At 38.4% G+C, this 14,522-nt stretch overlaps 1 protein-coding gene across 2 annotated transcripts; it reads left to right on the forward strand.

The window, feature by feature from the left end:
- Positions 1 to 5,759: 5,759 nt before the first annotated feature.
- On the forward strand, positions 5,760 to 13,561 carry si:ch211-215c18.3. 2 transcript variants are annotated; one of them, XM_041800756.1, is made up of 4 exons: positions 5,760 to 5,816; positions 6,197 to 6,321; positions 8,310 to 8,657; positions 8,748 to 13,561. In XM_041800756.1, the coding sequence occupies exons 2-4, from the start codon at positions 6,249 to 6,251 to the stop codon at positions 8,846 to 8,848; spliced, it is 522 nt and encodes a 173-aa protein (XP_041656690.1). In that variant the 5' UTR covers positions 5,760 to 5,816; positions 6,197 to 6,248; the 3' UTR covers positions 8,849 to 13,561. The 2 variants fall into 2 exon arrangements, with proteins under 2 accessions (XP_041656690.1, XP_041656691.1); XM_041800757.1 differs by having other exon boundaries at positions 5,772 to 5,816; positions 6,192 to 6,321.
- Positions 13,562 to 14,522: the final 961 nt, after the last annotated feature.

A 14,522-nucleotide genomic window follows, 5' to 3' on the forward strand; every position in this document is an offset into this window, starting at 1 on the left:
GCGTGTGATAAAGCATCTCTGGAGGATTTCAGGGTCAGCATGTCCTAAGATTTCCAAGAAATGTTCAGTGTGAAAATTTGAGAGACTACTGCTGTGCAAACTCTGGTATTGTCTTGTTTCCTTAAAGAACTCTGATTATAAGTTGGATCTTTTTAAATCCATTAAGCTGGATTTACAGTATCCCCTATATAAAACCCATTGTTTCCTCAGTATCCTCTCCACACTGCTCATCCATTTTGTCAAGGACTTTCCTGGACAGTTGCTGAAACGCTGCCACGCTAAAGCAGAGCAGCGTCTCCCAGGACTCTGACAGAAACTGCAGCTGAGGTCTCTTAAAAGCACAGCTCACATTAAGGCTGAGGATATCTGCTGCTTTAATACTGTATTTAATATAATATACAGTATAAAGCAGCATGTTTTTAAGTCTCAGTGTTTGTAAAAGCCAGGGCCAGAGGCATTATGTTATCAGGATGTCTGTCCATCCATCAAGGCCATTCTCTTAAACATGATATCTCCAGAATGTTTGAGGAATTTTCTTCAAATATCGCACTAATGTCCACTTTGACTCTAAGGTGAACAGGTTAGAGTTTGGAGGTCATAGGTCCCAGTGACCTCAGATCCTGAGAGTAGAAGGTTTCAAGGATGCTCTATTAAGGAATTTTTGACAGATTAGGCACACACCTACACTTGGAGTTCAGGGTAGATTTTTTTAAACTTTGATGGTCAAAGGTCACAGTCGCCTTATATATTGTGAGGACCTTATGTCATAGTGTTTCTTCTCAGGAGCCTTGAACCACTGTCTTCTGGAGTGCTAATACATTTGTCTTCAACTAAAAATTACTTTCTATGGTTTTGTTATGATTTAAATACACAAGCAGTTTGTTTTTATCACTCTACACCAACGTAAACATAAAGACATGGCAGAACAAGTATTAGAAAGGTGAGAGTGACATCTGCAGTGCATTCAGAAAGTCTTCAGACCTAATTCACTTTTTCAGGTTTGTTATCCTGCAGCCTGATGCTACAGTCAGTTAAATTCATTTTTATTCACATTAAAGGTCACATATTTTACCCTTTTAAGACAAGTTAATATTGGTCTCAGAGGTCCACAAAACATGCCTGTGAAGTTTGTTGCTGAAAAAGACTCCAGTATAGGATTTTTGTATGTCTAAAACCCCTCTGTTTCAGCCCTGCTCTGATTGAGCTGTTTTTGTGTCTGTGGCTTTAAGTGTCAATGAGCTGTCTGACTCCGCCCCTCTCAGGAAATGGATGTGGCTTAAATCTGAGAACAACTTGTTTCGGCACACATTTTCTGAAGGGGGGGGGGGCTGATTCTTTGTTGGATTGTGGACAGGCCAGGGGCACATATTTTTGCTAGAAAAGCCTGAATGTGCATAATATGTGACCTTTAATCTACACTCAGTACCCCATTATGTCAAAGCAAGAACAGAATTTTATACATTATACAAATTAAATAATGAGTATATAGCTGAAGCACATTTTGCAGCTTTCATAGCCTCAAGTTTGTTTTTAATATGATGCAACAAGCTTTGCACACATGGATTGGGGGATTTTCTGCCATTCTTCTTTACAATGCCTCTCAAGCCCAGTCAGGTTGGACGGGGACTATCAGTGGACAGACATTCATAGGGTTAAAGTCAGGGCTCTGGCTGGGCCCCTCTAGGTCATTCATAGAGTTGTCCCTTAGCCACTGAACCTTTGGCCCAGTCTGAGGTCCTGAGGGTTAAAGTTCAAGTTTTTATTTAGGATATCTGGACTTTGTTACACTTAGCTTTCCCTCAAGCTTGACCACTCTCCCATACCCTTTGCTGAGAAACACCCCGACAACATGATGCTGCCACCACCATGCTTCACTGCTGGGATGATATCGGGCAGGTGATGAGCAGTGCCTGGTTTCCTCCAGACATAACATTTAGAATTGAAGCCAGACAGTTCAATATTGGTTTCATCTGACCAGAGAACCTTGTTTCTCATAGTCTCAGAGTTCTTCAGGTGCTTCTTTGCAAACTCCAGTTGGGCTTTCATGTGTTTTTTGCACTGAGGAGAGGCCATTTTGCTATGAATCCAAGGCCACTGGAGGGCTGCAGTTTTCTAAAATTTCTAAAATTCTGGTTTAACAATCTCATGATGGGGTACTGAGTTGGATTGATAAAAGAAAAAATGAATTTAAATGATTTTAGCATCAGACTGCAACAAAACAAAAACTGATAAAAGTTAACACCACAGTATAAAGAAAGCCTGGGTTCATATCAGGCCTATGGCTCCTTTCCTGCATGCCATCCCACTCTGTGTTTCCAGTTTCTGACTATTCTCTGCCCTGTCTAAAATAAAGGCATAAATCCCCAGAATGCATCTTAATGAAATATAGTTATAAACATTTTAAACTGCTTGCACTGAATGCAAATATGTATGTTGATGAAAAATCTATGTTTTGAACAGTACAGCTTTTTGCATTTGGAATAATTAGTATTTTTGCATTTTTAAGAAATGTGTTAATTTAACCTTTATTTGACCAGGATTATTGTAGCCAAATCAGCAGCATAAGTTTCACACATGACAAAAAAAGAACATAACAATTTTTTTCCTCATAATAACTTCCATGGTATTAATATAAATGACTGTAGAGTACTTGCTGTTGTGGCTGTTTGCTGAATTGTACTTTGAGTTTGTAGTGTTCATGATGTGTTGGACAGCAGACCGCAGACTCTACAGTCTAGAGAGGGACGCTGTAACTGGTGTCATTGATCGAGTATCCGGACTCATCTATGTTCATTACTCACAATCACTGCCATTGTTAATGCACAGCAAAGGCACTGCTTTGTGCAGCTTCTTCTCATTTATGCCTTTAATTATAGTAAGCAGGAACACTGGAAAGTAAAATACAGAAAGACTCTAACACATCAACAATACTCAATAAGGCCCCTTTTCTTCACTGGGGTTCTTGAGGGCAGGGACACACATTCCTATGCTGGGTCTCGTTCAGCTCCAGTCTGCACTACACCACAGCAGCTGGGACATGCTTTTTATTTATTAAATTCTCTTTTATTGAAATAGTATCATACAAGCATCAAGCAATATAAAACCACACTTGAATGTTGTTTTTTCTGTTTCTGCAACCAAACTGAAAATTTTATAAAATTCTTTTAGTGTATGGCACATCCGGTAGTAATTCTGAATCTTCATTGTACGTCTTTAATCTAAAAAATATGACTTTTATAAAGCCCCTCCAACCTAAAGTACATTGTACAAACACTGGATTTATAGTCTTATCTGCAGTCAGCATCAGACCTCAGGCAGACCGGTACGTCCGGCCTGCTCTAAATGCTCCAGATAGATATAATAATGCTGATAAACTCTAGCTTGTAGCTTGGTGTTGGCTTGCATGTCTCCTGTATCTTTAAATTCATCAAAATCCTTGTGGAGCTTTGAGCTTAGCATCAAAGGGGTTATATCCCCTCTCTTTTTAATGTAGACAAAAATGCCCCAGCCCCAAATAATCTGGTGCTCATATTTTGACATTTTCTGTCCTTATTTGGTGAAGTTATTTTTTAGACATATGTTTTCTGTTCCCCAATGTATACCTAAAGCTACATCTCAAAGCTATGAAACCTATAAGGCAGTGATCATCAACTAGGGGCCACATCAGGCCCCCCACAGCTACCCATCAGGCCCCCAGACAGTGATCAAATTCAGAAAATGTAAGCATGCTTAACTCTTCTCTTAAAGTTTATATAAAACCATCAACCTGGCGGCTAAGAAGAGCACTAGTATTTCTGAAATTTAGCATTGCAAGCACATACTTATCATTGTTGTGTCGATTAATAATTGTGTCGAAGTTGCAGTTTTTTCATCAATATTCCACATAAGGCTCTTTGAGAGTGCGATATCCCCCTCTGAGAATCTTCTTAGATGATCTGTGCCCTCCATGTGTTTGTGACCAATCACAACACAGCATACTAGCATTAAACTCAGTGATAGAAATCACAATGGCTCTAGAAATTTGTAGCTAAAATATCTCAATCGCCCCCTTGTGGCTGGCTGCAGTATATAATAGGGACTGATCTCACTATTATGTGTAATTAATTTTGGAAGGAAATTATATTTTTACAAGAATATTTTAAAATTGATTTTATTTATTTTTTTCAGTTTAGTTCAATGTCTGCCCCCTCAGTGTTGGTCAAGAAAAAACCTGGCCCTAGTAAAAATGGAGTTGATGACTTCTGCTATACGGGCAATGCTCAATGAAAACTTTACTATAATTTCTGTGCATACACAGTCGTTTATCATTGTGATAACCACCAACATCCTTTTATTTTACAGTCACCAAAAGTTTAGGATGAAATTATTGGCCATTCATTTTTTTTATATATTTCGAAAGTGCTTTTAAACGGAGCAAGGAAATCTGAACACAGCTTTTCCAAACATCCTTGTTTTATTTCGATTGCTTACTTTGCACACAGAAAGAACTGACCCCTTAAGAACTGACCTTTTTGTTGAGCCATAGCATGAACCAATGACGTGCTTTAACTTCATATGTCTGAATCTTTCAAACTCATGTTAAAACCTAGGATTACTTTCTGATTTAACTCAATATAAGAACTTCAGTAAGGGTTTGAGCTGTCACTGGAGAAAGCATCATGGAAAAACTAAAGAAATGAGTTTAGATTTGAGCATGGGCGTAGCACGGGGGGGAAAGGGTACTGATTACCTGGGCCCACAGTAGAGAGGGGCTCTTAACAAGCCTGCAATGAAAAGTGTGTTTTTATTTATTTTTTCTTAGTAAATAGTGTCATTATTGAATCAAAAGCAAATAAATTAATATAATAGTATAAAATAAAGTAGCTGCTCCTCCATAAAAAATGTCCAAATGTCCAGCACTGCAAAATAATGCTAGTAAATTTAATTTAACCAAAGTAAAATTATTGCTCATTAATAAGGAAATTATGGTAAAAAAAAAATGTATTGAAATGCACAGATATTTGTAAAAATTATGTAACAATTGTTTCTTGATAGTCTGTTTGAAGGGGGTAAATTTTTGTGTAAATTCTTATTTTTTATTGGGGGGGCACGACCCTGGAGTTGAGAACAGAAATGTTGATGCTCACAAAAATTTCAATAATTTCATCCTCATCTGTGACGCCAGGTAGGTTCAGATGGCTTTTACCCTTAATAATTAGATAATCATTTATCATATAATATCAGATTATGAAATCAGTAAGGGGGGAAATAGTATAAGTTTCCTCCCATATTTGAAGCTTTTCTTGGCTGAGACTAGATCCAGGACATTCATTCATTTCATCTTCGCATCGCATCCATTGACTGCTGTATTTATCATATCTGTTGTGGTGCTTTCAGGGTTTCTCCTGCAGAGGGACCCCTTCTTTTAGAGACAGCCCCCAAAACAGCTGTCAGGATGGGAGTTAAAACACTGATAGATGCCCTATTGGTGATTTGCCTGACAACTCCCTATGTAATTTTTTTAAAGTGAACGTAAAGCCTCAGCTGATGCACTACTGATGAGATCATGTGCTGTAAACTTCACAACTTAGCGCCTGAAAACTAAAAGAAAAGTGGAATTAATTTCCTCCCCCTAAAAAGGCAAAATTATTTGATGTCTCCCAACGACAGAGAGCGTGAGGATTGGGTTTCAGCCTTCGTGTGCATGTGTGTTTGAGTGAAGGCGAACAAAGCATCATCTGTATCCTCAGTGTAAAGTCAGCTCTGCTGCTGATGCTGATGCTGCTCTGCATATCAGCAGAGGCTCTGCTCCACCTCAGGACATCGGTTAACATCGGGTAAGAACGCATGTTTCATCTGTACAGTCCAAAAATGTCTCTTACGCTTCTGTGCGAGGAGAATCTCGTGATGTCGTATCGGTCCTGCATGTATGAGAAGCATGTTTTCGTTGTCGTCTGGCTCCTTAAGGAGAGAACGTGCGTGTATCAAGGCTCCGCAGTGTGCTGCAGTATTAGGACTGCATGGGCGTAGTCTGCCTGCATTTGGCTGCAGCCTACCTACAAGTCCAGGCCTGTTTTATCTGCATTTGTTGGATCAGTAGCTGTAAATATGGTGCAGTAGGTTCCATGTTTACCTCTAAGCATCTACAGCATTGGCTGTAATCTGACGGGGCTGTATGAAAACTTCATGTGTCCCATGTTGAACTCTGCCAGTACAGGTGATACCCTGCTGTGAAGGTTGTTCATCTGATCGGACAGCTATCAGCCGCCATGGAGCTGCAGCTGTTCGCCACGGCCTGTCTCCTCTTTGCCAGGATAACATTGACGCATCAAACGACTCACAGTAGGTCACCCTTTTGGGTTTTTGTTTTTGTTTTTGTTTTTTTAAGGTAAGGCTGCCAAATAAATGTTCCGTCAGAGATTAAAAATGGCTGCTATGTTAGAAAGTTGCTACCAAAGTCTGGTTATTGCTGGGCAATTTTTAAGCTCAATATAAACATGCTACAGATTGGGTTTAGCTTAGTTTAAAGAGCTCTGAATTTCGTGTCAGTGAAGGTGAAGATAAATACACTGCAGCAAGTGTAATTACCACATTTCGCCACAGGGGGCAGTAAAGTTACATTTAGGTTTTGTGAGTCAAAGGTTAAGGTTATGATATAAAAGATCATGTCGTTAGTACCCGGTTAAATAAAGGTTAAAAAAATAAAGGAAGTGTTAGTATGCTTATGTCAAGGACTAAAACTACGATTTTTTTTTCCTTGTTGCAAAACCTCTTTTTCATTGCAGTTATTTAGTTAGGTTTACTTCACTGTGATTCCTTGGTTGTTAGCCCAAAGTGCTAACTATAGTTAGCCTTTTATGGAGATGAGGTTAGATAAGCTGCTTTACTATATTGTATTATATTATAATGAAGTGCATTTAGCAGCTTTTATCATTCCATAAGTCTATTTCCTGAAAAAAATAGCATTTTATCGTAGTCTAAAATAATGACAATAATTGTATTAAATCGATCCAGAGAATTGCCAAAATAAGTCAAAATAGCCTCATGTCAAGTTAAAGGAAAAAAACAGTCATTAAAATGCTATAAAAGCTTGGAATAGCTTTTAACCTAGCCTGTTATTTTCAGGGATGTACAATATTGTGGGCATGATATTTCTAGCCAACCTGCAGATATTAGCTTAAGAAGTGGATTATTGGCATCAGCAGATATGATATTTTTTTAGAGGCACCTGGCTACAGACATCCATACACCTATGAACACTTGGACAGCCATCCAAGTGGTGATCTGATGGAGCGCTGCACTCTGTCCATGTCTGCTGCCTGATATGTTTTTTTAATTGAGGTGTCTTACTGTTGAAAACTGAACTCCACAAAGTGAAGGTGCTATACAAACGAACAATGTTTCATTTTCATGGATGAATTTTACCTAGTGAGAGGGAAAATGAAGCTTAGAGTTTGTTCATGAAGGACATGGTTGTCATACCCTCAGTCGTGATCAGCTGACGACCAGCTGATCCCAATTATCACCTCCCAGCTCCCACAGCAGATCAGCTCTTTCACTCAGCACAGTGGTCCATTTACATATCGTACTGCTCACTAATCCCTGCTTGCATTTATACTGATGCACCATGCTGCTGGCAAAGCTTAACTTCCTCCACCCCAGCCTCCTCCTTTATAGACAAAAGCTTGGTGCTTGGTGAGATTCATGCTACTTTGTATTAATTGCTTTTGAACTAATTTTATTGTATTCAGTACACATTGTCATTTAATGTATCCACCCATATTGGGGTGTCCAGCCATGCGCTCCCTGGACAGTCAAGGCATGCTACTTGACTAACCCAGGGAACATCTTTTGAGCAGAGCCTCCTCCACCAACTAAAACTGTATATCCATTTTGCAGTGATAATGTATGGTCAAATGTATGGTGCAAGTGTTCCTGACTGAAACATGACTCCCAATTTTTTTTGCATGTAACTAGTGTCTGTCAGAATGCATGGGCACTTTTGTTTTCTCTTCCTATGTGAGAGATGTATTCATAAATTGGCATTGGTAGTTTATCTATTTGTTAATGTACATAACCAATGCATTTTTGATTGAAAAGACTCCTCAATTCAAAAAAGGCAAGTAAGAAACAAAGGAGGGCTGAGACCTTTATTTAACCACATTAGCCCCACTAAGATCAGAGATCTCTTTTTCGAAAATAAAGAAAGAAACACAGATTTGACAATGCACATTTAAACAAAAGTGTCCAAAGTTGAATGAGAAACTTTTTCTATCATAATAAGCTGATTATTATTGTAAGCCATGTCTTTCTGTTTTTATCTCTTTCAGTGAACCCAGTGTCTACATTTCTGTTCGCTCCTCGTGGGCCTCAGATGTTTCCATGCCTAACGTACTTGGAGAGAAACGTCAGGGTGGATTGTGAGTTTCCAGAAACCTTCCAGGTCCCTGGTCCTTACTGTGAGTATCGTCAGGACAGCCGGCTGGTGGGCAGCACCTACCCCAACGCCGTCATCTATGTTTCCGTTGAGGACCGAAGGAGAAGCAACGTCAGCCTGGTCAAACCCAACCTCTGCCGCCTCACCTGGGCGCCGCTGGCAGATGAGAGACCTTTCACGTACACCTGCAGGGTTTACCAGGGAAATTCCTGGAAGGAGAACAGCATGGCCATCCATCACAGTGAGTACAGAACTCTTTGACCTTTCATTAAGGTCGTCTTTACTCCAGATACTAGCTTATATAATATATAAACTCATTGCTTTCTTACAGGGATTCTTCCAATCTGCTCTGCAATCAGCATCAAATCAGTGCCGTGGCTTTTATCCCTGGTGATGTCACTTCCTTTTGCTGTGGGTCTTCTGAATCCCTGACCTGTCACTTTCACCTGATAATAACTAAATGGACCCTTTTCATATGATCTGTGACTCACTCTGGTTTGATGATTGGTGATCAACTCTGGTTATTTTCATTTTTCATTTAGGTAGAGAACAGAAGCCATGAAAACCTCTGAAAAAATAAAATGAAAAGTTGATGATAAACTTTATAAACCTCTCATTTAGACTCAGACACCTCTTTTAAGAGGGGGAATGATATATTTTATGTAAGGCTACGTTCACACTGCAGGCTAAAGTAACCAAGATCAGACTTTTTAGTGCATATGTGACTGAAATCTTTTTGAAATGGGGCAGACATGGGAGATATCTGAGAATGGAAGTATTAGTATAGTATAAGAATACAGCTGCAGTGTCAAAGAAAATGCAAGAACCTTAAAGCCAGGTTTGAAGAAGTTAAGGGTGGCTGTGTTATAGCTCTGCAAGAGACTGAAACTCTGGAGAGTGGACCGAGTTCAGTTAACAGCCACAATACTGACTTAACAAGCTGTCTATCAGCTGATTATAGTGGCCTGTTGCATGAGCTATGCCTAAGTTCTATGTTAAGTTATGGTGTAAAGGCGCACTAAACCCTACACTGAGACGAGTTTTGTTCTAGGTTAAGTAGCAGCAATGTTTGGATGCACCCAGTGTTAAGTTTTACAGCTGTTTTTAACTTTTTCATATTCCTACAATTAAAATACCTTTTAGTTTTAGTCAAATTTTGAGTAATTTTTATTCTGTAACATTTTGGTCTAAATTTAGCTCACCAAAGCTCGAAAACATTTAAGCCCAGTTTCATTTAATAAAAAATAAATATTTACTCATGACATCTAAATGTAAAAGACTCATAATAACACACTATCAATTTAAATACACTGAAGAAATACCTTGATTGCTCTCTACCAAATCTCTGCTTGCGTTTTTACTAGGGCTGTCAAGATTGAGTTAATTGCAATTAATCAAGGTCCACAATTTTGTAGTTGTGATTAATGCTTAATTGTCCCTTTCAATACACTTTGGTTAAGGCACATCAGCATCTATCTGCAGCTACAGTGATGTGAAGAAAAAAAGTCAGCCACTGCTTCTTAAAGTCTCATTTCACTTTTAAAATTTTACAGACAGCTCAGTGGACAAGTCAAATGTCCTCTAAACCTTTTTAATGTTCTCTTATTTTATTTTCAATCCATAACAATTTCCTTTTTCTGCAGTTAAGATCATGTTAAAATTTTTGATGTACCAATAAAAGTAGGTCGTTATCTAAAATGAAGTCAGTTACCCTTAGTTTAATCAGGAGAGACTTAAAACAAGTTTGACAATAATTTATTTTACAAATTGAATGAAAGAGAATTTTGCAAAGTCCTTTGTGATTAGCCTGCATCGTGACGATATCATATATTTAAAGGGGTAGTGAAGCAAGCAGCAGGAATAGGACACCCCCCCTTGGAGTCAAGACACTGGTGGTGATGTTGAGAGATGCAGGATAAGATGAGGTGTAGACTTCTAAGAAGCTGCCCAGGAACAGGAATGCAGGATAAGATGAGCAGGAGACCTGTAAGGATCTGGACTAGATGCTGAATAACTGAATGAAGGTGGCTGGGGTGGAGGAGGGTGGCTTGCTGACTGTGAAAGAGAGAATGACAGATTTAAAATCTGACAGGTGCATGATGATTGGACAAATGAGGTTGTGGCAGAATCTGATTAGCTGACTACATAGGAGAGTGAACGCCCATAATCAGCTGATCGTCAGAGCAGGAAGACAGAAAGAATGGAAAAAGGAGAGATGTGAATGAGTGGTGACTGAAGAATGAGCAAAAACAGTCTTCCTGCTTGAACTTTCGCTGAGCTCAATTTTAACATATTAGAAAAATAAAAAATGAGATGCAAAATAGTGGAATTTTGAAATGCTATAAAAAGGGTTGTGATTAACTACAGAAATACTGAGATTTAGTGCGTTTAAGAAATTGATGTTTTGACAGCCCTGGTTTTAACTTCTTTATGCACATTGGAGCAATATCATAGATTTTAAATGGCACACAGTCCAAAAGTAATATTTGAGTCTTGTTTCAGTCTCCTTGATGAAAACTAAACTTACTTTTCCTTAGAGATTTTAATTTAAAGATTTTTTCTTAGCCAGTCTCAGTTGACTTAGCTGACTTACACTCTTGTCATAGTTTCAGCTGATGAAGTTAATGCTGTTTCTACCACAGAGATAAATGATTAATTTTCACTAGTAGATAATAGCGTCCAAACTAACCAAAATATTATAGAAATCATGATGTATTCACTTTATCTGACGAATCATTACACAGCATATTTTGATTCAGGGTTTTTTTTTTTTTTATAAACCAGTGCTGCTTCTTGTGTTGGATTGTCTCTCGACAGAATAACAGCTGACTGTCAAGTGCTGTTAATCCAAAATCAGTTGAGAAAATGTATGAAAAATATGTCAGAGTGATTAGGTGATAAGTAAAGCCCACATCTTGAAACTACAGCCCATGGAAAACAACAAGTGGAATCTGGTGGTAAAATTGCAAATAACATAAACACCATGGAAAATGCACTGCTGACACCAAAAATTAAAATCCTTTGTACTTTGCCATTCCCTGAGTTATCCAACATTTTAAAATCATCACTATGGTAACCATTTTAATGGAGGACTTTATAACTGCAAGGAGATAGATTTAATATTTAAGCCATAACTTCAGCCTACATTCAAACTATCTCAACTGATGCAACACCTAATATGTGAGCTGAACTCAACTCTGTTGTACCTGTAGTTTGTACCTTTAAACTAGGATATGTTTGAACTGAGCAGGTGCAGCTAATAGCTTAAATAGTTTACTTTCCTCTAATGCTAGAAAGACAAACCTTCCTTATCCCAGTCGAAATTCTGCTGCATGTATCGGTCACTTCAGGACTGACTCCAATACAGACCGCAATTAAAAAGTAATGTGAACATCCATCTATCCATTATCCATTTATTACTGATAAAGCTTTAGGATGATACCCCTTCAGAAGAAGCTAATTCAAACCATTGATACACGTGCTGTTATTATGTGCAATGCACTCTGGGTAGCGATGCCAAATAGTTGCATGCTTCTTCCTGTGGGGTGTTGCCTAAAGCCGTCTCAATTTTAACCTGATTAGTACAATGAGGAAAAGCTGGAAGAAGACCAATGCGGAACAATGCTTTGCACAACATACTGCACATATAAAAGACACCTAATCTTATAAGATAAGGCCACTATGTCTTTATGGAAAGGGTTCCTTTTAAGGCCTATGTAAACAAATACATTGAGTACAAAAAAATCAGATCAGAGTAATAAATCTGAACAATACGACTTGTAGTGTGAACGTAGTCTAAGAAACCTCATCATCACCACTCTACCTTGAACGACATAGTAGCACAATAGTAACAGAGGGGATAAGAAAGCATAACTTTACAAATAAAGGCAACAGTGATCATAGTTGATTTTTATTATAGTGTCTCTATGAGGTCTCCCTTGTAAATAAGATTAACTTTGACCTTTCCGTGTAAACAATAATTTTGTCCAAATAAAGAATTAATTTGTATTTTTTTAAACAGAAAAAAAAGCTTCCTTTAGATTTCTATTGTACCTTATTGCTGTTCAGAGTGCTGACATCAGAACAACAGAGAATGGAGAGCAGATTTATTGGCTTCAACGCGAACGTTCAGTACAGTAAAGAATACTAACAATGCAGCTTAATACCTGTCAGCTCAACTCCTTCAGTTATTCTTATTTATTAAAATTTTTGCTCTTTACATATAAAGCATTATTAGATATGTATCCAGAATGCAGTTAATCCACTTAATAAATATTGCTCAAACACTGCCTTCCTCTGCTATCCATGCCAGTTCCCAACACCTTCAGCTCATCAATCAATCAATATGTCTGGAAATCCAATCCCCATAAGAGGTTCATAGAAGTAAACAGGCTTTTTCACTACTATATGGTGCAATGTTAGATTATCTCCCCATAAACAGCAATAAAACAGTTCTTAATGTGATTGGGATGATTGTTTCTTACTTGAAGACCTTTGGAAAAACACATTCATGTCTGTACACTGTGTTTCACTCGGTGCTTTGGTGCTCATTTCTTGCAGAATAAAAACACGTGCAGTTTTATGTTAGTTTGCAAAGTGTGATGTAGGCAGAGGTTATAACTTTGCAGCTGTAATGCATTTGGAGAGCATGTTTATTGTGGAGTTTAGGTCATATGTGATAAACAGGCAGATGCTATTTGTAATGATGACAGAAATTGTGGGAATGATGTTTTGCACTGTGAAATGTCACAGTAATCACTCTGGTGCTTCAAACTGATATTGCTCTCTCTTGAAGGCCTATGTGTAGATATGCACAATAATATATGAAGTATATGAATGAATATTCAAGCTTTGAGTTCTTAAAGCTGCGTTTGAACTCCTGTGGACTCTCCTGCTTAGTTTTGCACTGATGCTATTGTATTTTTTACTATAATGCAACCTTTTTTTGCACTAATCATGTCTGTAGCGCACATCTTTTTTAATTTTGCTGATATTTTTTAGGCTACAGCTTAATATTGTTTGCAAATGAAACTTGTTATAAAGAGGTCTTTATATTTTTCAGATAGACAGGTCAGCTTGTTCTGTTCCTTTTAGTCTGTCACCAAAGGTGTATGAAATGCTATAGCAAAACTATAGTGACTAATAAAGCTTACACACATTTCAAAGTGTCTTGTCTCTTCTATGCTTGTGAATTTTCCTAGGCTAGATGTTTCATTTCTCCCTACATGTACACAGACAGACACCAGTAGGGACAGTAAGGACATTGTATTCAAATACATGGACTTTAATATGGAGTTTGCCCACTTTTACAGCTATAACAGCCTCTGCTCTTCTTGGAAAGCTTTCCACAAGATTTTGGGGTGTTTTCTGTGGGAATTTGTGCCCATTCATCCTGTAGAGCATCTGTGAGGTCAGGCACAGAGGTTGGTTTGGAAGGCCTGGCTTCAATTTCAGTTCCAGTTCAGCCCAAAGGTGCTCAATGGGGTTGAGGTCAGAGCTCTGTGTGGGCAAGGCGGGCTCTTTCCACATCAAACCATGTCTTTAAGTCCTTGCCTTCTACAATGGCCTTCCCTATACTGCTGTCACAAAGTTTGAAGCATATTATTGTCCAAAAAGTCTTGGTGAAGTATTAATATTGCCCTTCAGTTGAGATACAGTCCCTAACCCAAACCTTTAAAAATGGCTCCATACCATTAACCCTGCTCCACCAAATTTAATGGTTGGCACAATGCAGTCAGGCGGGAAACGTTCTCCCAGCAACCGCCAAATCCCGACTCACCTGTTGTAAGTCTATTTTTGTTCCATTTTTCACCCTTTTTGCTCTAACTTCACACACCCTCCCTAGCACCCCCTGTGGCTTGAGCTCCCACTTTGAGAACCACAGAACTAGACCCAGAGTCAGAAATCAGTTTTCATGTTTTTTATTGATGATTTCTGAAAGTGGCAGCCTGCCTGGACATTATGGGGTTTCTTTTCAAGTGCAGGCTCTGAAAGAAAAAGCCTCTTAGAATTTGGTGTTCTGGTGCAGATTCAGCAGCAACATCAATCTTTAACACTAGATGGCATTAAAGCCATGTTTAATCTTTTTGTTTCTCTGGTGGTGCTT

The sequence above is a fragment of the Cheilinus undulatus genome, linkage group 12, assembly GCF_018320785.1.
Source record: "Cheilinus undulatus linkage group 12, ASM1832078v1, whole genome shotgun sequence".
Lineage (NCBI taxonomy): Eukaryota > Metazoa > Chordata > Actinopteri > Labriformes > Labridae > Cheilinus > Cheilinus undulatus.